The sequence below is a fragment of the Podarcis bocagei genome, assembly GCF_964188305.1.
Source record: "Podarcis bocagei genome assembly, chromosome: 6".
NCBI classification, from domain to species: Eukaryota; Metazoa; Chordata; class Lepidosauria; order Squamata; family Lacertidae; genus Podarcis; species Podarcis bocagei.
Window position 1 is genome coordinate 73,825,714 of NC_138130.1, and position 24,623 is coordinate 73,850,336.

A 24,623-nucleotide genomic window follows, 5' to 3' on the forward strand; every position below is an offset into this window, starting at 1 on the left:
CATGAGATATTGTCACTAACCCAGCACAAGGGCTCCTGAGCTAGGAGTGGCAGTCTTTATCAGTGTTTGGATGCCTGACATCTTGATTCAAGGTGACAATCCAAAACATGACTTTGGCATAACTTCACCTGTTTTTTGGCACGTTTAGTCATCTGTCAATATATTGTCACCAAACTTGGTACAAGCGTTCCTGAGGTTGTTTTTGTGTGTGTTGAGGTTTGGATGGCAGGTACCATTTTGAATCAATATGGTGGACCAATATTTTACTTCAGTGTGATTTCACCCAAATTTTTGTGTGACAGGCCCAAACTCACAAAGTACAGAATCCATTTTAAAATCACAACAGTTTCTGCTTTCTAAAAATTCCCAGGCACTCCCTGCTTCCCTGCTGTGTGTGTGTGTAACATCAGCTTGTGTACTATCATAATAAAGGAGCCGTGCCTTAACTTGTGTGAGAGCTTTCTCACTCTGGTAGGCAATTGCTAAGAGATCCTGATGGCGACATCACTTGGCAAATGTTTTGGATATTATTCAAGATGTGACATCATGCTCCTTTAGGGTTTTCCACATAAAATGAGCACTCCAAAGAAAACACAAATCTAAAATCTATTATTGCATTCTCTAAGGTCTCATTAGCCACCTCCGTTTTTCCTTTCCAGACAGATATTGGTTACAAATAATAATTGTAAACTGTTTCCAACTATTAAAACAACAACAAATTTTAATTAGATAATCCACTACTTCTAAAAGCTTGTATATTTGCTGTCTTTCTTTGCAGTTTTGTACTGATTTGTTTGCAGATGATGCAGCATTCTGTTACATTTAATCAAAACCATTCCCCCCCCCCATTCCTAGCCTTTACATTTGATGATTTTTCTGCTGTACTGTCTTTTCTGTGTAGTGATTTGGAGATCTGTACTTGTATTTGGAAAAGTGCGCTCAAAAACCCAGCTTTGGATTTTGACTCTTCAAGTATCAGCATTGCATAAACTTGTGCATGGGCAGAGTGCCTACTATCTTTTTTATAAAAAAAAGCTCCCTCTTTTATTTATGCCCCATGCCCAGCTGTATTTATTTATAATTTTGTATTAATTTAGAACATTTCTTCTGCTGTTAACAAGATCAGCAACGAAGTATTTTTGAATTTTAGTCGGTAAATATTTGAGTACTTGGAGAGAGAGCCTGTGAGCTTTCTATAGCAGACGTTAAAGGAAAAAGGTGTAGCAGGAAGGGTGAATGTTGCAAATGGTGCCAGGATACATGAAACATGAGGTTATGCCGGCAAAGAGAGGAAGTATTATCTTGTATGCATCATGTGAGGTTAGAATGGGCTTGACGTTCTCACACCCAGACATTTCCATCTGGAAGCTGTTCTGAGCAATGGGATACAGAGACCATGTTCTCATACTTTTGAGAATCAAGTGTAGCTGTCCGGGGAATAGGAAATGCGACCGTAATATTTTCCTCTTCTCTTTGGGGGATTTTTCTTCTTCTTCTTTTTTTTTTTAGAATTAATTACTGTTGTGAAATGTAGGCCATTTTCAAAAAAATGACAAAAAAGCCATTTTTGTCTCTTCTCATGTGAGTTGGTGAGGAACCATTGTATCTGAATCCATAAAGAGATTTCCTCAGTATATTTGGTTAGCTTCGTCTCCTGCTGCACATTTTAGGCTGCCTTCGTTTTCCTTATTGCTTATGTTCTACAGATGAATTTTGCTGCAGTCCTCAAAGCACTGTCAGCTGCTCTGAGCATGCATTGTAAATAATAATAATAATAATAATGCAGCAATACAGTACAGTGGTACCTCGGGTTACATACGCTTCAGGTTACAGACTCCGCTAACCCAGAAATAGTACCTCGGGTTAAGAACTTTGCTTCAGGATGAGAACAGAAATCATGCCGTGGCAGCGGGAGGCCCCATTAGCTAAAGTGGTGCTTCAGGTTAAGAACAGTTTCAGGTTAAGTACGGACCTCTGGAACAAATTAAGTACTTAACCCAAGGTACCACTGTATATAGTTGGACTGAATCCACAACATGGTTCCTGCCACAGAATCCTGTTGCAGAGGCAGCTGAGCTGGCCCCTGCACCGTGCTATGTAATACAGGCCTAGGTGGGCCTTCACTTTGCTTTTGCAGGGCTCATATAATGTTTTTTTGACCCAGGCTGATGCATGACTGCAACAGTCCACAAGACCGTCTTTTACTGTCTACTCAGTCTTTGGAATATTTTTGGTCTGGTTTTCACCCTAGATGCTTCCACTGGCCTCAAAAGAAGGATGCAGCCCTCTATGTATATCACAGATATACTGGTTCCAAATACGCTGCAGTTGATGCTGTGTTCTAACTTCTCCGTTTGGGGTCGTGTTGTGTATTACTGTAAATATATGAGTTACTAGGCTTACTAGAATTTGATTCTTAACATATTTAAACTCTTGTACAGTCCTTCTCACTAAGAAACGTTATTGCTGGATTGACATGGGAGGCCATTTCGGTGTCATTGAATTCCCTTTCTACTTCTGTAACATCTGTAGGGCAAAAAGCCTCATTGTTGAAGTAAGTGATGTGTTCTCTTCCTATAACAGCTGCATGGGTGGGACCTATATCATTCAAATGACCCACAAGACAATGATTCCATGGATGTAACTGGAGAGGCAAAACTTACCAACAACATAAAGGTGATTGCCACATCACTAGCATCATGTGTGAATTGGACTTGAAATATAAGTTTTTGTGACTGGAAGGAGACCTTAAAGACTTGTTCGGGTTATATCAACATTTACTACAAATTTATCTCTCTGCCTTTGCACTACCAAAAGAAGAAGAAGAAGATAATTCTCAAGAAAAACCAGAAGAGGCCTTTTCCACAAAGAGGAAGGAAATATGGGAGATGGGGAAGTACAAGGGGGGGGGGGGAGAGATACATTTCTAGGATGATATTAAAAGGCTAGCAGGCTCTATTACCGTATTTTTCGCTCTATAAGATGCACCAGACTATAAGACGCACCTAGTTTTTGTAGGAGGAAAACAAGAAAAAAAATATTCTGAATCCCAGAAGCCAGAACAGCAAGAGGGATCATTGCGCAGCGAAAGCAGCGATCCCTCTTGCTGTTCTGGCTTCTGGGATAGCTGCGCAGCCTGCATTCGCTCCATAAGACACACACACATTTCCCCTTACTTTTTAGGAGGGAAAAGGTGAGTCTTATAGAGCAAAAAATACAGTAACTTTACCGCATTATGTCACGAAAGGTCATGCAGTACATACCCCATAACATGTTCTTGATGTGTTCAAATGTTGGATACAAATCAGGAGTATATTTTTTAAAGGTACTTACAAAGCACTAAGATTTTGAAGTCTACTTGGTAGCTTTAAATATGTCCTACCTTTCTTGTTCTTGTTCCAGTAAATTGGTAAACTCATCGCTTTTCTCCATGTACTCTGCATGTTTCCTCTTCTCCTCCTCCAGATCGTACAGGGTTTGCCTGTGAGATTTTTCTACCATTAAGAGCTGTTCCAGCATCCGCCTGTGAGTTTCTTTATGCTTCTCAGCAACTTTGTCAAGCTGAAAAGAATAACACAGTACTGTGATTTCCTTCATTTCTGTAGGGGTTTTTTTTTGTGGGGGGAGAACAGTCATTTTAATTATTGATTTTGCCAGGAAGTAACATTAGTAATATCTATGGGGGGATTAAATTGGTACAGGCCTTATCCTAAAGAATGTATTACTCAGCTTCCATTGTGTTAATTTAGGGATTCTTAAAGGGCAAGAAGATGAGTTGAAGAGCACAGGCCTTCAGGTTTCTGTCTGGTTCTGATAAATCCCCCTACCAGCAACATACTCAACTCAGGACTATGACCTTCCTCTATTCCCTCATTTGAGAACCCAGTGAGACTCCCTGTAGGTTGTGCCACCTTACTTTTTAGTTCTTGATCTTACTGATGACACCAGATACTGGTGAGGTGCCTTAGTACTTTCTGATTTGGTTCCCAGTGTGCTTCTGTACGAACATGATTTATTCAAATGTTTTGTCTTATTTGGAAACTTCCCTTCCCCTTTTGGCTCGGTGCTTAATTGATGGAGTGCTCTTTGTCTAGCTGTGATGCATATTAACTTTTTGTTCAGTCTAGGAAGGCAAGAGGCCCAGTTCCATGTAATTATTAGTTTCAGCTTCCCTATGAAGTGATGAAAGTTCTTTGCTGCTTCTGCTGCTGTTATACTAATGAACTGAACAAGAGCCTAATGAAGGGAAATATAAAAACAGAACAGATTTCTCTTATTCTTTAGTATTTTGCCAGAGCTGGAAGCCCTTTGACCAAGATAGTCTAGACTTCATACTTTTGTCAGAAGGTCTGTCTCGGTGGGATTTTTCTGATCTGCAACAGATATTTTGTTGGGTTTTTTTCTCTCTACATACAAAACTACCTTTCTGATAAATTTGTCTGCAATCAGTCATAAATTTGTGAGGCCAGAGTGAATTCTTTTAAAAAAAATCAGGCCAAAGTAGTTGATTATTTTTTATTTATGTTGGCATTTGTACAGCCCTTCAGTGACGCATGTAATTCATGGCCTTGCATGGTAGTTAAGGGCTACAGCGCAAGCACAGTACTGTTTTAAACTTGCTATTGGTGGTTCGGTGCCAGAGAGTTAAAGATAGTTCAAGAGTAGCTGTTTCCCAGGAGAAAGAAGGCAAGGAGAGGATGGTTTTCATAAAACCTAGCTAAATCAATCTTACTTTAGTTGCATGTAACTTGTTGCATTCAACTAGTGACCCCAGGAGGGGATGTGTATCCATATTTGCACCAGAAGCTCAGTTTATATCAGTTATATTAGGATTCAGATGAGAGTCATGATATCAAGGAAGATGTATATCTACAGTCATGGGTTCAGCAGTCTGCTTAAGTGCACAGATCTTCCCTGCTACTTAAGATGAATGTATAATTTTGAAAGTGCTGTGTTGCACATGTTAACTTAAGTTATTCTCATTATCCAGGTAAATGACGACTAATCTGCTATAACTACTCTAAGCTTGTCATGCATAAGGAATAATATGGCAATATGGAAATAAGAACCTAAATGTTTTTTAACCATATCATTCTCCATCTCAGTAAATGTGTTTCTTACTTACTGTATTTAAATATGGCCCTGTTAGTTATCATACCACTCCCAGAACATGAGCCCGATTCTTGGGGGTTGGGGGTTGATACCATGAACATAGGCAAATATTTAAACCACCCATTAACAGTGCTTTTGTCTTGTCTGGATTGAGCTTCACTTTATTGGCCCTCATCTAGTCCATTGCCATTTCCAGGCTCTGATTTATTACTCCCACTGCCTCACCTGTGCTAGATGAAAAGGAACGCAGGGTGTCATCTGCATACTGATGACACCACACCCAAATCTCAAAATGACCTCACTCCAGTTGCATGTATATGATTAAAGGGGGGGGGGGTAAAATAGAACCCTGCAGAGACTCTGAGGCATAAATGTCAAGCAGCAGAGCAAAAATACTCAAGCACCATCTTCTAGAATCAGCACCAAGGCATGAGTGGAGCCACTAGGAAGCAATACCCCAACACTGAACTTGCACAGCCTCTCCAAAAGGGTTGTATGGTCAAGACTATCAAATCTATTGAGAGGTCCAAAAGAACAATGTTGCACTTTGCCATCTCTCTCGCAGAAAATGTCATCTTTCTATGTGTCCAATCTGGTTTCTACACCAAATCCTGCTTTGAAGTTTGACTGAAAAGGATTTAGATAATTAGTTTCATCCAAAATGTGCTTGGAGTTGGCTGACAATCACCTACATGATCACCTGTCCCAAGGAAATGTTAGCAATGAGCTGACAGTTGTTCAGGTCTTCTGGGTCCACTGCAGTTTTCTTTAGTAATGGTCATACCCTTTAATGTGGCTGGGAGCACCTATCCTCTCAAAGAGGCATTTGCCATCTTCTGTACTCAGACCCACTAGCTGTAATAAGTGAAGCATGGCAAAGGTTGAACATTCAGGCAGTTAGCCAAGTGCCATGCCCATATTCTGAGTCCTTTATGACCGAAATCCAACAAAATGGAGCCAGATATTGTTCTGGACATCCTTTTTATCTGATCAGCATAAACTGCGGTATCCAAATTGTGGTGGATACAAACCATTTTATCTTCAAATGCTTGCTACCGAGGGATCCTTTACATCTCCTGTCGGACAAAATCGTAGGAGCCCCTAAACCACACAAAAGCTCTGCAGGGTTGGCACTGTGAAGAGCAGTGGTGGTAGGAAAATTGCTTACTTGTCACCAAAACTGCCACACAGTGGGCTCAGTAGTGACAAAACAATTCACTACCGGTAAGATGCTGAGGTTTCCCACAGAAATGAAGCTCCCCCGCCTCCCTCTGGCGACATAACTTGACTGTATGTCCTTTAGTCTCTTAGGACAGTTTCATGTGACATCATATCCTGTGCACATATATAGTAAATGCGGCAGTGGTTGGTGGGCCAACACCCACCAGTTGTGGCTTGAGTGAATTGGTCTTTATGAAACGATAGCTTGAGTTGTTGTTGCCAAAGAGAAATGAGCTAAACTGGCAACAAGTGAGATGAAGTTCTTAATGATTTCAAAACCAGGTTGTCTGCCTCTCTTAATACTTCATTATAGGAGTGAAGAAAGCTGGACATATTTGTCCTCTTGGAAATGCGTATGCTTGTCCCAAGTATAGAACTGGAACCAAGACACACATAGGATAAGCTTGGCAATTCTCAACTGGCAAAGATGTCGCATTGTTGGCAGCATCTTAGGGACTGCTCCTGAGAAACCAGCAATTAGAATAGCAGGGACTGTGAGAGCCAGGCAGTGAGGTACATTGACAGAATTAGTGTGGGGAAGTCACATAGTAATTTGCTTCTTTCTGACACTCCCGCTGTAACTGGTGCTGGTGGCCTTTTCTCTCTTATTTATTTCATAAATATGTAACATTAGAAACAAATAAATGCACACTTTATCTTTTCCAAATTCTATTTAAAGTTACAGTGTTCTGCAAAATGTTCTGCATGGTGTTTATCGGTTTCTTCCGTTTCCAGGGCTCCAGTCAGCATGAGGGATCTGTACCATTTTTTACTATTTTCAGAATGTTTTTCTTTGCCTTTGATATTGCCAAGGAAAGTGGCGCTAGAAACCCATTTGCTGCCATGTAACGTTAGGAAGAAAACATTTGTATAATGTATGCAAGCTAGAAGTCCAAATTATGTTTTGGAAATTTGTGGAGAGGCAAGACTGTTCCTTCCTTGGATCATTTCCTTTTGTGCTCAGAACTTCTATGACCTAATACCCTACAGTGTTTTGAAAAGGCATTGACCTCTGCACCTGAACTTCAAGAGATTTGGATCATAACTAGAGGGTTAAGGCTTCAAGATCTGGAAACACATTCTAACCTTTTTGTGTGACATTGGTTGCGTATGTGAAATGAACTTTATCGTATGTTTCTTTCTGAAGTCTGGAAAGTGCCCTGTGGAAGAATTCTATTCATGATGTCGTTTATAGTGAGCTGTAATGAGCTGTATACAAGGAGCATGTGTGTTTGAGTGAAGAGGAAAGCGTTTAGGAATGCAGATAGATATTGGCTCACATTTTATTACTTTTCATCATTTTCATCATCCATAGTTCTTTAGCAAGCTCCAAATGTAGAGTATCTCCCAATGCTGGATGTTGAAACATCTTTCTAGGGAACTCTACAGTCTAGAGATACAGTGATACCTTGCTTCTTGAACTTAATCCACACTGGGAGTCTGTTTGATTCCCGAAACTGTTTGAAAACCAAGGTGCGGCTTCCGATTGGCTGCAGGAGCTCCCTGCACTCAATTGGAAGCTGCGTCAGACGTTCGGCTTCCGAAAAACGTTCGCAAACCGGAGCACTTACTTCCAGGTTTGCAGCGTTTGACAACTATGCCATTTGAGAACCAAGGTATCACTGTACTAAGCCTGCTTGTTAATATTATTGCTCATCCCAAGAAGTCAGAGGGCTCAGGATGGTTGGTTTAATTCACCTCCTGATTCGTCCCTGGAATCAGCAGGCAAATGATTCAATAAGTTACTGTCCCAAAATAAGTAGTTTTTGTAGACAGAACAGGAGTGGTACTGGTGATGATGATGCACAGATCCAGTGGTACCTCGGGTTAAGTACTTAATTCGTTCTGGAGGTCCGTTCTTAACCTGAAACTATTTTTAACCTGAAGCACCACTTTAGTTAATGGGGCCTCCCACTGCCGCTGCGCCGCTGGAGCACAATTTCTGTTCTCATCCTGAAGCAAAGTTCTTAACCCGAGGTACTATTTCTGAGTTAGCGGAGTCTGTAACCTGAAGCGTATGTAACCTGAAGTGTATGTAACCCGAGGTACCACTGTACATTCTACAATGGATATCAGTGGGTTGACCAACCTACCAACCTCCTTCCCCTGGAAGCATATCCAATCCAAACAAAACACTAAGAAGAAAAGGTATGTTACATCAAGGGACGGAGGAAGAGAAACAAAGCTGTGACAGAAGAGGAAGGGTTTTGGTTAAAATGGGTAAAGCAGGTCTTAAAATGAGGGGAGCAGGTCTTCAGAAGTGTGGCGTAATATATGGATGATTCTTAGCCCATGATACACCAGTGTGGTGCCTTTAAGCACACTTGTGCCCACAGAAGCCTTCCATGGTGCCCACAGTTTCACCCCCTGCTGAAATTAGGCTTGAAAGAAGCCTGTATTAGCCAGTTGAGGCCTTTACCTCCCAAGCTCGGGGGGTGATTTCAAGGAGGTTACAGCTGGGCTGGGAAGAGTTGCAGTGCATGTGTTCACAAGGGTTCTTCTGCTTCACAAACAGTCCCCAAAGGTCAGTGATAAGAGTCCACAGTTGTTGATTTAGGAATCTAACTGCGGGCTTTGGGATTCGTTGACTACTTAGACTTTTTACCATTTGACAATTAGGTTTGCCTTCATCTCTCTTGGGAGTTAAAGGATGCTTTCAAAGCAGAAGTGTGTGTCAGTTTTGTAGTGGAGATTTAAAGGCTGGCATCTTTAAGCTCTGAGCTCACTGTTTGTAGAATTCAACAAAACAATATTTTGCTTTGCTGGCACTTGCCCTTCACTAGTTAAATCAACGAGACTCGTTCCTTTGATTCACTGGGTTGGAGCGCTAATCCCTGCATTCATACATCCTTCTTTAAAACATGCATCATACATACCTCTCCCATGGGCTTTTCATAGATATCCTCCTGCCATAGTGTAGCCTTGGCTTGTATAGCATCTCGCTGAAGTGCTTCAAGGACCTTTTTTGGAGTAACAAAGCCATATTGCGCTTCAAGTAAAGCCAGGTTAATTTTTTCAGCCTTTAAAACTCCTATGACTTCATCCTGCGCCTGAGAAAACACAGTTACTCCAGTGAGATGAATTCTGGATATCAGCTGTTTGCAACAATGGTATTGAATTAATTCCTATTTTATTTTTTAAGGTCAGCTTTTCATGCAAGTTGCCTTTACTGCTGCCAGTCCTTTGTCAATTCATCTGGCATGTGAGTGATTGGAAAAGGAAAACTTTGCCTCTTTAAACAGGAACAGGGAACCTGTTGCCCTCCAAGTATCATTGGACACTCAACTCTCAACATCTCTGATCATTTGCAGTGCCAAGGGTCACAGGTCCCCATCCTTGTTATAAGACAACAGTAGTAATTTAAAACAATATTTCATCCCCCCCTTCACCTTTGCCTACCACATTCTTTGTTCTCTTACCTCTGGCTTCTGTTGCCATCCCCTTATCCCAATCAGTCACTTTCCGTTTTAGTCAATGCCTGTATCTTCCAGATGTTGGCAGTGTGTATGGAAATATGGCAGTTAAAAAAAGGACTGTCAATCAGCAGTAGGAAATGTGGTGTCTCCCAGATGTTTCTGGAAACAACTCCCATCTCCCCTGTCCTTTGACCATGCTGGTGGAGACTGGTGAGAGTTATAGCCCAATACATGTGGAGGGTACCACATTGGCTATTCTTGGTGGAGATAAGAGGGCAGGTGGCAGGCCCCAGCATGCACATGTTAGGGTGGGCTGGCCAAACAGATAACGTAATGCTTTATGGTCAAACGCGTGCTTTTTCTTACTAGACAAGTTTTGTAAGGAAAAGAACGACTTGAAGGTATTGGCAGCTGTTTTCGGAGTTTCGTGTCACTCATTCCTCCTGGGGGAAGCCAAGGAGCAAGGGTACAAAGTCACCCTTTGTTGTTTTAAGTCAAACCAGAAAACCGTCTGCTACTATTGTTACATATACGTGGTTGTGCACTGAAGCCAGCGAGGTACACATTGCAGAGGATGTGACCTTCCGCAGCATGCATTCCAATAGCATGCAATAATGGCAGCTCTTTAAAACAAGATTAATTGGCCTAGAAGTTGGCAGGGTGACCCGTGTATGTTTGTGATTACCTATATAATACAATACTCCATACACGTGGCCAAGATTTCTTCAAAAATAATTAATGGTATTAAGGATGTTGGATTTCAGGTGTCATGGCTTAGATCCCTCAAAGCCCTTAGAAGAAGCAGGCGCTTTAAATTGGCTGATGTAAGATGCTAATAATAATAAAAAGGGCCTTTTACAGTCATAGCCGGTGGAGACTCTGCTTCTGTATCTTTAGCTGCTTTGACAACACGCAAGCGGAGAGATGGAGTTTATCATTTATTTTGAAAAGAGATAAATGAATAGCCCAGGTGAAGCCAAGCTCCTGAAATCCCCTTTGGCTGTAATGAAATAAATGGCACATAAAAGTGCTTCGCTTGAGCTGGACGGCACTCTTAAAGTGGAAGGAGCCATAGCTCAGTGGTAGAGTGCCATATGGGAAATCCTAAATTTTAATCCCAGTATTTCCAGAGTAAAAACACAAAAACCCAGGAATCAGGTAATGGAGACCTTGAAATCAATCCGAGTAGACAATACATGCTGCCAGTCAGAGTGTACAATACTGGCTGGATGAACAAATAGCATGACGTGGTATAAATCTGCTTCCCATGTTCCTGTGAAGTTGGATGTATAAGTACCTTTATTTCCTAAAAAACCCAACGTGTTTGATTGCCTTCCCCCCTTTCCATCTCAACAGGTAGCATTTCACACGGTTCTTTCTTTTAGACTGCAGCCCTATAAACACTTACGTGGGAGCAATTCCTATTGAAGTCAGTGAGACTTAATTATGAATAGATATGCAGAGGATTGCTCTGTAAATCACTATGCTACATTATCACTGACTTTTTTTAAAAAAACACACAGTCTGATGTCTTATTTGTCACATGTAAATTAATATATTCATGTTGTTTTTACATCAGTGATAGCAACAGAGCTCTCAAAATGGGAAGCAAGAGCTGTGTATTTATAATAAAACGAAAAAATATACTCACTTGTAATTCTCCCTCAAGCACGCTCAGAAGAAATAAAAGATCGTCGCGAGAAAGATCTCCCCTTTTGGAATAGTTTCTTTGTTTCTTGTCTGAATCAGGGCTTCTCAGGATAGTGTCTGTTGTCGCTGCAAAGTCCTTTTCTGTTTTTCTCCTCTTCATTTTTACCTTCTCGGTGCCAGGGGTGTCTTCTGTATAAGTGTCACTTGGCATTTTTTGAGAATGTTTTGACTTGGAAGAATGTTCTGTGCTGTTACTTCTGGAACGCATTTCCAAATACCTGGTGAAGGAAGATCAAAAACCAATGGTAAAAACCTAAAGTAACACAAAATATAATAGTGTTGTGGATAACGGAATTGTCTTTGGGTCTGGTACATTCTAGGCAAGGTCTCTTAACCAAGACACATTTTCAGTCAGGCAAGTAAACAGACCATGAACTTTATCCAGGATACCTTGTAAAAGTAGATGGGATGGTAAGATGGAACTCTCACATTTTCTGTGACGGCTTTTGCAGCCAGTCCTGTTAAATAAAACTGCATCAGAACTGTGAAGATGAGAATTCAATTCGATCTTGAATCTTATCAAAGATTCTAGCAATTTACTTATATTATGAAGTTGTTATGTTATTACAAAATAAAGTAGTGAAGTACTACACCTGTTTGCATATAGACTGCTTCCAGATGACCTGCATATTGAGGGTACATCCTTATTTGTGTGCAAAAAGTTTGCCAAAAGTCTAGGGAACGTTGGTTGCTTATTTGCACATCCAGCCAGATTTGTGGGGAGGTAGTACACAGTGCTATTTTTCCAGAAAAAGAGGTGCCAGAACTCACCATGAAACACCTCCCTTGTTCTCTTAGAATGGCAATGGCGCCCAACTAAGAGGTGCCGGAAACTGAGTTCCAGCGAGTTCCGACTTAAAAAAAAAAAAAAAAGCCCTGGTTATACATTGTTTCAAGAATTTTTTATTCTATATTTCCCATCATTTTTTAACCATAAAAGTGTGTGTGTGTTTGAGTGTTTGAAATGAATTTGTTGTACAAGAACACTAAATCCATTTGGATTGAATCCAAACCACAAAATATCAATAACTTAGAAGCGCTCATAAATATCTGAAGAACAGAGAATTTTATACCCAGTGCATGTGATGTGCATGTCCCCTCAGTACAGTCGGAATTGTCTGTTGAGTTGCCATGTAGATCTGTTTGTGGGATTGTGCCTGGGCAGGTGAAGAAATATCCTTGGGATGGACCTGGGGATATACCTGCAATGCTGGTGTTACATTACAGGAACCTAACCTAGGAAGCTGCTTTCTACCAAGCCAGACCATCTAGCTCCAACACCAGCTCTCTGGTCTTTCAGAAGCTGTTTTCCCTAACCCTACCTAGAAACGGCAGAGATTGAATGTGACGGCAACAAGAACATTGTATTACACCTGAAAATGGTTGGTTAAATTGGTGTGGAGCAACATGCTCATTCACCGAGTATATAGCAACTTCTTTTAAAAGAATTGTGAGAAGAAAAGCATTTTTAAAACAACAACTGGGTGAAGTGGAAACTGATGGTATATTTTAGAAGGAGTGTATTGAATATTCCCAGCAATAGTCACTTATGGACTGTTTTAGAAAGCTAGGATGATGAGCATTGCAGCTATTTCTTAGTACCCTAACCAGAAAACATGGATGGAACGTGGATTTGGAAAAAGTGTTTTCCTCCATACACAGACAGCTGGATAAAGTGGTTAGAAGGAACCTGAATTAAATACCATGCTGTTATGTTATTCCATCACAGTGGCAGGTGGTTTGTAATACAGAGGTGTCCCTAATATAACTGTCTGACATGCCAGATGAATAGTTACACACATAATATATTATATTTCAGAGCGAGTGAATACATTTTCTGTGTGTGTTTAAAAAAATAAATATAGTTGCCCTTTATGAGTTGTATCTGTGAAGCAGCACATGATAAAATCTTCTGGAACTTTACTTATATATTCTGTCAATCTGGCAACAGTTTGTTTTTGACTTCTTCAAAATTGTATACTGTTTATTATATTCTGTGAAGTTATAACTTTTAACTTTATAAATATTCTTTAAATATAATAACTTTCTGTGCCTGTTTGGCAGAAATCAGGTACATTTTTTCAAAATAACTGCATTTTTCAAAATAACAGTTCCTGTGGCATTTATAATTGCTCACTGTTGAATCAATTTGATCAAATTCAGCATATTGATAAATTTATATTTATGTATTTTGTCATATTTTTAAAATATATGTATATATTTTTAAAAGGACACTTAAAAAAAAAGTTTTTATTAGTGATTCTGGAAGATTTAAGGCCCTGAATGGGGGATGCCCCATTCTGTAATGGGTCTTTCAGCATAAGTAATTGATTTATGAATCAACACAATCACTCTTTGAAGCATATATTCCATTTCCCTATGGTATGCAACTTTGATTACTGACTCCTCGCTTCAAAATGTTCTGACTCACAAATAAATTAAGTCTCCTTTTCAGTACCTAAACTTTAAATGCATCCTGTCATATTGGAAAGTTCATCATCCTTTTCAAAAGAAATTCCCTGGTGCTTCTGCCATGATTCCATGTGTAGATGTGGTTTCTGGTACTTCAGGACTTAATTTGAAAGAATGGTTAATACACATGACTCTGGTTTTTAGGATGCTCTGGGTGTGGTAACTTCACATATGATAGCATTAAATGGACATAGAGATGATAAAGGCCTGTTTTATATCAAGACTTATCCCGGCTTTCATTGGTCTTCGTGATTCCTCTCATTGCATTGCTTTTCTCTTTGGCATTATTAATGCTTTGAAGACATGAATGAAAGCTGTGGTGGACATGTTGAAACTCCTCCAAAGGGATGTTTTATATTACACCGAACTTGGATGACTAATGCATCAGGCAGCTGGTTTTGTGGCCTGTTTCGGTTTAGCAGAGGGTGTAAAGTGGTAAGAAACACTGGTGCTTCTATGAAGCAAATAATTGATTCTTTAGAACCTTGGCATTTTATTTTCCTTTTTTTTTCCTTTTAGCAGACCTCTATTTCTTGGGATTCCTTTGTAGTTCAATATTTTTGATTATTTAGGGGAAGTGCCTTTCAAAACATGCTTCGCATGTTTCTGATTTTATCCTAGCTGCTGACTTAAGTAGTTTGCACCAGGGCTTGATGGAAAAAATTCACCACCTCCTTAACTAATTAGATCTAGATTGGATTAACACAACTTTTCCTTCCAGGTGACTCTTTGTAATCTCCGTGCATAGTTTGATGAACTGTAGTGTAGTCTGAACTTGGATATATTTGTTTCCTTAAGCTGGTTGTGTTTGGGTTGGCCCATGCTCAGAAGGCTTCTTTTCACCCATTTGCAGTGACCTTGTGCATACTCAGCTATCTCCTTTATTCCCTTGCCTGTTCTCCCCAGTCCCAATTTCCATACTCTCTCTCTCAATGCTACCCTCCTCCCAGTCCAGGCTTGGAGCTATCCCCTCCTGAATGCAGCACAGTGTGATAACGGTTGTGGGCATTGCTGTGTCTGTGCAACAAGGAAAGGTTCTATTTGCTATGGACATTCACCAACTCCTAGAGCAGTGGTTCTCAACCTTGGGTCCTAAGATGTTTTTGGCCTACAACTCCCATGATCCCTAGCTCACAGGACCAGTGGTCAGGGATGATGGGTGTTGTAGGCCAAAAACATCTGGGGACCCAAGGTTGAGAAAGGCTGTCCTAGAGGTCCCTTCAGCCCCGCCATAAAATATTTGAGGGGCCACCCCAAAAAAGTTGGTGGGCATTGCCATTCAAAGGTGTGTGCGTGCCATGTCATGTGATCAGTTATGCAGGGTGGGGCTTACCTGTCCCCCCCCCCATATTTTATTCAAGTTGGCATATCTCCCTGGGGGAAATTACTCTTCTCTGGGGAGACAAACTGCCGGCCATTACAAGAACCGTATGAGAGAGGTGTGGCATTCATTCATAGAGATCACAGCACATGAGGGTAGAGGGAGATTTTTCCTCTTTCCCTTCCCAGTCCAGCTGTATTTATCTCTAGGTGCATTGATCTGCTCCTAGAGATTTATTTCTCTTTTTTAAAAAAAGAGGAAGCTATGTAGTCTTGCAACTGCAGTGCTTTAAAACATTGGTTTGTACAGTCAATGTGCACTGCAGGTTGTAGTTGCCCATCAAGAAAAGAATCAAATCTATTCTTTGCATTCCCTTCTCCCTACCCACCCACAAACTTTTTCATCTTGGAAGTGCTAGGGGTGTACATGTTGAAGCTTTGTCCTAAGAAGAAATTGTAGAATGGGCAGTAGCATAGTGAAAACAATGTCCTCATTATCGTTCCCAGTTTACTCCTGAAAACTTCTGAAGCAATCTGACAGAGACAGCTTTACTTAAACCTTTTTCTGTCTGGGAATATTCACTTCAACTTAGCCAGTTTTCACACACATAAAAAAAGAAAAGAAGCCACAGCCCTTTGATCTTCCTGTTCTCAGGCTACTCAAACGTGCTTAGTAATGTCTGATAAATCGGCATGCTTGATCCTTTCATGAATTCATGTTGGTGGAAGACCTAGGAATTTACAACCATCATCAGCGTTCTCCTGTTAGCTATAAGCATAGAATATTTTTGTGGCGGTAAAAAAAGAATAAGGAAGTATAAAAAATGTTTTTAATTTGAGAAGCAATGAAAGGCACAACTTTATATTTAAATATGCCTTTTACATTGGTAAAATCATGCAAGATATAAATCAAGAAAGGGATAAGTTGTCCCAGATGGACAGGGTATAAATATTGTTGTGTTGTTGTTGTAGTAGTAGTAGTAGTTGTTGTTTGTCAATAGTGGTTGATCTTTCAAATGTATAGTTTTGGGAGCTGGCTCTCATTCTTTTTTATATAGATTCAATAATGGACCTGAAGAAGGTAATATTTAGTTACCTAGCTAATTTTCTTTGCATACTTATCCATCACATACATGCAAGAAAGAAAAGGCATGGTGATGGTGGAAGTTGTGGTCTCAATACAGTGGTACCTCTGGATACGAACAGGATCCGTTCCGGAGCCCCGTTCACATCCTGAAGTAAATGCAACCTGTGCGTCTGTGCGTGTGCGGGTCGCCACTTCCGTGCATGTGCATGACGTCATTTTGAGAATCTGTGCATGCGCGAGCGGCGAAACCCGGAAGTAACACATTCCGTTACTTTCGGGTCGCCGCGGAGCGCAACCCGAAAGCACTCAACCTGAAGCAACTTTAACCTGAGGTATGACTGTATTCTTGAAGCTAAACTGGTCTGGGTCTGTTTGGTGCTGAGATGGAGGATCACCTGGGAACCCCATTTGTGCTGCTTTGGGTTCCATCGTAGAAGAAAGGCACAATATAAATGTAGTAAATAGACAGCCTGACCAGTCCCAGAAATATATTCATTTATTTGTTTCATAAAATTTATATACCACTTGATTATAAAAAACAACAACTTCAAAGTGGTTATGAACTTTCCTTTTGCCAGCAGATGTCAAACTGTTTAAGTCATTTAAGTCCATGATGGAAAAATACATCTTTTGATTCACAAATGATGAATCATTTGTGTCTGGAAAGGCAGCGTATAAATTAATAAACTGAACTTTAAAAATGGGTTCTTAAATTAATTGCATCTTTTGCAGAAGTCCGAGTGTCTTGAGCTTCCAATTCCCCACAATTAGCATACTGTTTGAAGTGAGATTTGTGGATCTTATTGCAGGTTGCATTGATCACCCACATATTGTGTGAATTATGGGAACTGGAAGCATCAGGCACATGTGCTAATGTAAGCCAAGCAGCTAACGTAACATATGAGCTAGCTCTTTGGTGTAATTGCTTCTGGCCTGCATGCTCTTGAGTCTACTGCTGTGCCTAGTCCTGGTTAGCTTATGCATCTAGGTAGTAACCCTCTGACCTGTAATGTTCAAAGACTCAATATGCTGTTTCTACCCATGAAAGTATGTTATTTTTCTGGTTTGTCAACATTAAAAGTGCTATCTGTTGGCTTTAACATGCAAGCTGACATCAGTGCTAGCAGATTTCGTTCCCGTTCTTCACATGCATAAGGGGATGTTTGTCTTTCTCAGTTAGGAATAGAGCGGACGTTGTCCTTTCTTTACTTCTCTTATTTAGCGCATGTAACTTTTCAAACTATTGCTCACTTTTTCAGATTGCATTGAAAGTGTTTCTAAAAAATAGGGGTGTGGAACCTGTGGCCCCCCCCCCAGATGTCATTGGACTACAGCTCCCATTATTCCTGACCTTTCGTCATGTTGGCTGTGGATGGGAGTTGTAATCCAGAAATCTGGTTTGAAAAGCAGCAATTCTTTTCTTCCCTAACATGGAGTCAGTGGGGTTGTAAGCAAACTAAGTTGAAGTTAAATCCCATTGACTTCAATAGGAACTAGTTCCAACTCACATTGTCTAGATACAACCAAATAACTATGGAAATGGTGTTTCAACAAGGATGCCAACTCAACACACCTTTCAGTCAATTTGCTTCCTTAATTACGAGGACAGATTTTAGAGTAATCTTATCTCACATGGTTCTGTGGAGTGAAACTGATCAATAGGATTTGCTTGAAGCCTTCTAGTTAACATGCTGCTACTAATAAGATTCAGGTAGTAGGGCAAGAAGGGAAGTGATCAATTTAAGTTGTTTTGGTTGTATAAGGCTATAAGCAACCAAGTCTGTCTACATATTGGCATCCAGGAGGTAACTATTGAATAGGTGACAAGTTTTAAAATACATTCCAGAGCAAAGGTTGCATTATTTTGAAAGTCATAACCTTTCAACCTTACACTGGTTTAACATTTAGATGTTTCTATTTTGATGCTCAAGAAACCTGCAGATAACTCATCCTGACTTTTTGGAATAAGATGGGAAATGAATATAAAATATGCACTGAAATATAGCTAAGACCGTTTGACCAAAATTTCAAGAACAGGGGACTCTTTCAAACTACCATGTCTGAAAGAAGGGAAGATTCATTATGCCTATGGAAATGTGAGCTACATAAACATAGAACTTCCATTGTACACTATGATCCGCAGCTGGCCTAATGTTGTGATTAAGAGAGTGAGCTACAAACCCCTCTTCCGTGAACTCCCAAGGCAACCTTAAGCAACCTACTCTCTCTCAGCCTTGGCTCCCAGTCCGCAGTAAGAGGATATTGCATTGCAAACCATCCCGGAATATATGTTTATGAAAGCTGGTATAGAAATTAAACAAATATTTAAATAATATGGGCACTGCTTAGTTTGGGGTTGTGAGACGCATAAGAAGGTGGTGTATTCACAGCACTTTAGGCTGTGTTCCGAGTGCTATAAATGCCCCCTGCCTTTCATCGATTTGTACCGCCTAGCCTAGGATCCCTATAACACATCCCTTTGAACTTTTGAAAACTTTGACCCTTTTGAAGCTCAAAGAGTTCTGGTGGAGTGTTGATTAGGACTGGAGGAAAAGCGCTTCTACAGATCTTAGTTAGCTGCAACCCTCAAGGACACTCTCAGCTGCAAATAGTGAAGATCCCCTAGCAATGTATCCTAGAATAGGGGTAAAAATAGCTTTGTGGGATATGTAACAAGAAGCAGCATTTCCTGACTGCACTTTCCAAACTCTCCCATACATATACAGTGGTACCTCAGGTTACATACTCTTCAGTTTACATACGCTTCAGGTTACAGACTCCGCTAGCCCAGAAATAGTGTTTCAGGTTAAGAACTTTGCTTCAGGATGAGAACAGAAATCGTGCTCCAGCAGCACGGTGGCAGCAGGAGGCCCCATTTGCTAAAGTGGCACCTCAGGTTAAGAACAGTTTCAGGTTAAGTACGAACCTCCGGAACGAATTAAGTACTTAACCCGAGGTACCACTATAGCGTAGAGCAGGGGTTCCCAAACTGCCATCCATTGATGACCTGCATTCAGGTGATGCATTGCAAGGAAAATTATTTAAGTGGTGTACCAAGACCCTCAGCAATTTTTACGTTTGTGTGGGGAAAGGTTTGGGAACCATGGGTAGAGGGAGGGAGGTCACTCTCCTCCCTGACTTGCAGTACAATAATTTTGCTATTGTGCTAAATTCTCCAGCTTCTGGGCTAGTGAGCAGGAAACTGCAAATTTAACCCCGGAAGTGCTGTGCTGGATGGGGGAAGGATTTCGCAGTTCTCTTTCCCCGCTCTTCCCTTACTCTAAATGGGCTCCAACTTGTACTTGTTGGCTATTCTACACTTCCAGTTGCTTACGTGTGAAGTTCACGCACAACGAAAAGGACAAATTAATGTGTAAGATACCAGCACATGCTGAAGCCAGTTTTTAAAACATTTAGTAATATCCTGGTGCCCCATCTTTTGGTTTTGTCCCTGAATTAATTACATGTTGAGGGGCAACGCTTCCTCAGATATAATTCAGCTTTGAAAGCTTAACTAAATCCTAGACTATTACTATTGTATAGGGTCCCATAAAAATAGTTTGGGGTCTTAGTCAGAACTATAGTAATAAATGTGGTGTGTGGACTTTGAAAACTATTAGGAACAGAATCCTCATGAAGTTATATGGGCCACCTGTACAAGACGTAACTCTGCTGAGAGTTAAACCCCTCTGTGGATTTGCAGCGCTCTTGTAAGAAATAGCCTTGTCAAACTTGCAGCTGCCTTTCGAAGCACTTACTCTGGATCCTCCTTTTCCCCCAGCTGGTAGTTACGCAGCGCAAGTATTTTATGATTGGCGTAATGAATGGAAACGGTTGTGATATAAGGAGCTACTTCAGGCTTTAAAAAACAAAACCCAAATCAGAGTTCCTAAAGTGATAGTTGCAATATTTATTTTGTCATTCTGTGGTTTAACTCCCTGTTATCAGGTTGTCTCAGCTATTCAGTTTGGATTTTCGCAAGTACAGCAGCTTCTGCTCTAGGTAAGCTGGAAAAGCTACATGCAGAGGTATACGGTGGTTCCTTCTTCATGGCTAGGACTCGTCTGTTTTACCATTTGTATTTTAATATTTTCTATGAAGGGCCTTCTTCAGGAGCCCCTGCTGTCCAAGGCAGCGCAAGTGACTGTGGAACATTTGCTACTTTCACCATGCACACTCTTAAATTGAATGCATGATTTGTTGGTGTTCAGAGTAAGAGCTAGATTCTGTGTTGTGGCTGCAGTTGGATACCATGCCCAAGGTAAAAGGATAAGAAGAATAAGAAATAATAGTCTCTTGCTTACTGTCATTTGATATTAAAAATTAGAGTTTATGGAGGTGAAATTTAAAGTACCTGATTTTTAGGCATGGCCTATGCCTGCAAGTGAATCATGTGTTTAGTTGTCAACATTTAATTTTAATATTGCTTGCATTTTTATGCAAATTTGAAAACACTGTTTGCATAATATTGCAATATGCTCATGCACAGTGAATCAGGTGCTAATAATAGGGCACTGTTCCCCTGAAACTAATCACACAGAAAAATGGTAAATGCAGCTAAACTGCAGTAAAACCTTTACCCTTCGTTGGCACAATAAGAAATTCAATGTGGCCTTTCTAAAATCTTCAGTCTTACTGCAGATTTAATTGGGTTTTAAGCATACTCGTTGGGAAGTTGGAAAACTCTTAAAGCAAATGGATTACCAGCTTCATTTAATAATGGAGTTTCTGCTGATATCTCTAAAAATAAATAGTATATTGTACAGCATTAGAATCCTCATTGTCCCCAGCTCTAAATTATTGTAATGCCGTGTAACCACACTAATTTTTATAGTTCTGATTCTTTATATGACAGGTTACAGCTGCTACAACTCATTATTTCCATTACAAATAGTGATTCATATTTCCATATGTAAGCAGGAGATCTCATGGCGGGTATGAAATTAAGCGGTGTCACTGCTGTGTAGAAGGAAATGCTTAAGCTACATATGGATACAAGACATTACATTTAAGTACACATGTTTTCAATAGATTGTGGTGACTTAAGGTCCTGTTCTTGTTTCCAAAGCATTTTGTGTGAATTTTCTTTTGACAAATGCTGTTAGGCAGAGATAGGCCTGAATAAAATTTCCCATTCTCTCCCAGAGATCAGGTGATCCAGTGAGCAGGCCGTGTCTCATCTTGACCCTGTAGATATGCACCAATGCTAGTAATCTAGTGGATGAGAAGGCCCCTTGGATTTATTTATTTCATGCCCATCATCTTTAAGATCTCTGCAGCTTGCCAAACTGGGTGTTCTGTTACATTATTTTACTTCAGTTTAGGGCTTCCAGATAGAAATGCATCCCACTTTGATGTTTTAAATATAATGGAAGTACTTAAACATCTGCCAAGTGACAACTGAATGCTGGTACTCAGCATGTGACTTAAAAGCATATGTGGGAGATACTAGTTAATTGTCATGTTGGCCAAGAGGTGACCCTAACCTGGTCCTAATTAACACATGGGCTGGGACACTTGAGTGGTGGCCAGGTGATGTGGGTGGAGGGGAATCCATTTTGGAAAGTCACAACTAATTATTTAAAAATTCGGAAATAATTTTTATAAAACAGATGTTTTACATATTAAAAGATCTATCCTGGTACTTTGGAGGCTGATTTTAAATAATTTGGTGTATTTGGCGAAGTGTTTTTCAGGATTCTCGCTGTTCCATTTTGTTAATCACTATAAAGCTATTTTGTAGGGGGTCTGACGGAATAAGGGGTGGCAATATATGGTATTTCATAACTGGGAGATTGGATTGAAAGAGAGATGCCAGTGACCACCCAGTTAGCTTCATATATAGATTTGAACCTGTCTCTCCCCACATGCAAAGCCAACATGCTCCATCTGGTCGCTTTACCCACTCTCTGGAGCAAAATGATAATTCTGCTTGGTATGAAAGGCAGAAGAGAAATGTGGTTGAAAAGACCAATGGAAGAGCACAGGAGATGGTGCAGCAGTTTTGGAGCACTGGGCACAGTTTCCCGGTTGAAGCTTAGTCATCCTTGTTGAGGATAATGCTTGCAAAGATAAATTTCAGAAGGAAGTCACAGTTTTCACCTCTTAATTCAGGCAAGTTTTTATATCTATCTATCGGTCTATCCAGACTTGGTCATGCCTTTAACCCAGTGAAATAAATGTGTTAACTAACGTCAGTCTTACTGATTTCAGTGGGGCTACTAATGGTGATATTCAATGTTGTGTAAGTGCATTTTCTATTCCTCTCCTCCTCCTGCAGCCGCTCATGATCCGTAAACCTGCTCCAGGGGGCCCCCTAACCCTCCAAAGCAAACTTTTTTGTGAAAGGGGGTTGGGGGGGGAGAGAAAAGAGGAAGGGGAAGTCCTATTGCATGAGTGAAAATTTGTTCCACTGTTGCGCAGGCATAACTGGCTATCACCCAAGACTAGAAGCATACAGTACTAGAAACAAAGGGTGGGATTAAATTTGCATTATTGCAATCATTCTGTCAAGCCAGACAGAACTATCTCCTCCTCCTCCTTCTTCTCTCTCTCTCTCTCTCTCTCTCTCCCCCCCCCCCCAATTCTAGGGCTTCTTCTAACTCCCCAAGCTAGTTTGGCGGGGACAGTGGGGAGGTTTGAAGGAGGCCCTCTTGTGCTACTGAGATTTGTTGCACTCGCTCCAGCTAGCACAACTAATTAGTACGATCCTGCCCAAATGCTGTAGTCTGATAGCCATTGGAGAGAGAGAGAGAGAGAAATCTGTTGAAGGTTTTATGGCATTGGCATTGTCAAGCAAGATGTATGCTGAACATCATGGTTATCAAAAGGCCGATGTGGGAACTGCTTTCTAGCTCCTTATCTTTCAACACCACCTGTAGCACAATAGAGCTTTTCTCAAGGCTGCCAGTGAGCAGAGATTAAAAGGATGCACAAAATTGACTTGATTTGACAAGGTAGAAAGGGCTTAACAAAAAGTAAATTCCTGTTGCGTGAAATAATCTTAGCTTCTGTAGTTTAAAACTAGGTGGGACTTGATTCCAGATGTCATAAATATGCATGCATTTAAACATGTTAGAGGACTTTTACGAAACTGGAAGAAAGCTGCTTTGAGTTTGGAGGCTATAACAGCATAAACCTTTCCCCCTCAAAATAGAGGAGAATGGAAAAAAACACACCAAAAAACCCAGAACAGAATTTAAAAATGGAGGAAAGGCCTCTTGCTTCATATTAGCTATTGTCCGTGGACTCTCCCTAGTTTTTTAGTCTTTTATTTAGCTTTTAATCTTTTAATTTGTGAGACTCTTGCCTCTTGCCTTGCCCACCACTGGGATGTCTTTGGAAGACTGTTCAGAAGGGAATGTGTACCTCGGGCTGAAGAGGTTACCCCCACCCCTTAAGTAGAGAGTGCAGGTCCCGAATCTTTGCTTTTAAAACAGAACCAAAAGGCAGGGCATTTTCTTTCTTTCTTTCTTTCTTTCTTTCTTTCTTTCTTTCTTTCATTCAATAATACTTCATAGCCAGAAATTGCCATATGTATGGAATATCCTGTTTGCATTTGAGATAGCTGTTGCGCTGTCAGAAGTAACAAAGAGTTAATAGTATTTTAAAGAAATGCTTAACAGCTGGTGTAAACTATCTGTACAAGTCTGGATGACCTCATTTATGACATATAATCCTAATACTATCCAAAAGAGATTGCAAAAAAAAGAGGAACGGGACTCGTAATGTATATGTTGCATGCAAAGATGTCAGAAACATGCCCTCCCAAAGGGCCACTTATTACAAGACCGAAGTTAATTGAACTTCACTTACAATTAAATTGCCACAAAAATGTATTTACAACAGCAGCATTCCTGTCCAAAAGAATGGTCTTCATTATTTTAGTATACAAAATGGTAAATGCCATGTCTTTCTGATATATGCTGTGTACTAAAGTATCAACGATTTACATAGAACTTGGTTAAATTGCTGTCTCCAGCAAAATTAGTTTCCACATTGGCAATTTGGCATTAAAACTGGAAAATTTGTTGATGAAACAGTCTTTTCTGCTTATGTAGGGATAGTTAAAGAGTGAGGCTTGATTTTTCTTTATTCCTCTGATTCCCCCCTCCAAAAAAGAAACCTTTAGTAAATCATTATTATTTATCATCATCATCATCATCATCATCATCATCAAACCTTTGATTGGCATCACATACAAACATCCATAGCAAATCAATACAGAATTCACGCCTTCCCAGTGACACAAAACACTTGTCAAATGAAAGAGGCAAAGCAGTCTA

At 40.3% G+C, this 24,623-nt stretch overlaps 2 protein-coding genes across 2 annotated transcripts in view; one reads left to right on the forward strand and one right to left on the reverse strand.

The window, feature by feature from the left end:
* The window catches only part of FILIP1L (filamin A interacting protein 1 like), a 67,467-nt gene extending 55,790 nt beyond the window's left edge, over positions 1 to 11,677 (reverse strand). Inside the window, exons 1-3 of the mRNA XM_081198922.1 lie at positions 11,401 to 11,677; positions 9,210 to 9,383; positions 3,383 to 3,561 (exon numbers count right to left, since the gene is read on the reverse strand). Coding sequence (XP_081055048.1) covers positions 3,383 to 3,561; positions 9,210 to 9,383; positions 11,401 to 11,667 — 620 coding nt within the window. The 5' untranslated portion in view covers positions 11,668 to 11,677. The remainder of the gene's footprint in view (positions 1 to 3,382; positions 3,562 to 9,209; positions 9,384 to 11,400) is intronic.
* CMSS1 (cms1 ribosomal small subunit homolog) overlaps positions 1 to 24,623 on the forward strand; it is a 184,089-nt gene that overhangs the window by 59,904 nt on the left and 99,562 nt on the right. The gene's annotated exons all lie outside the window — the stretch shown is intronic.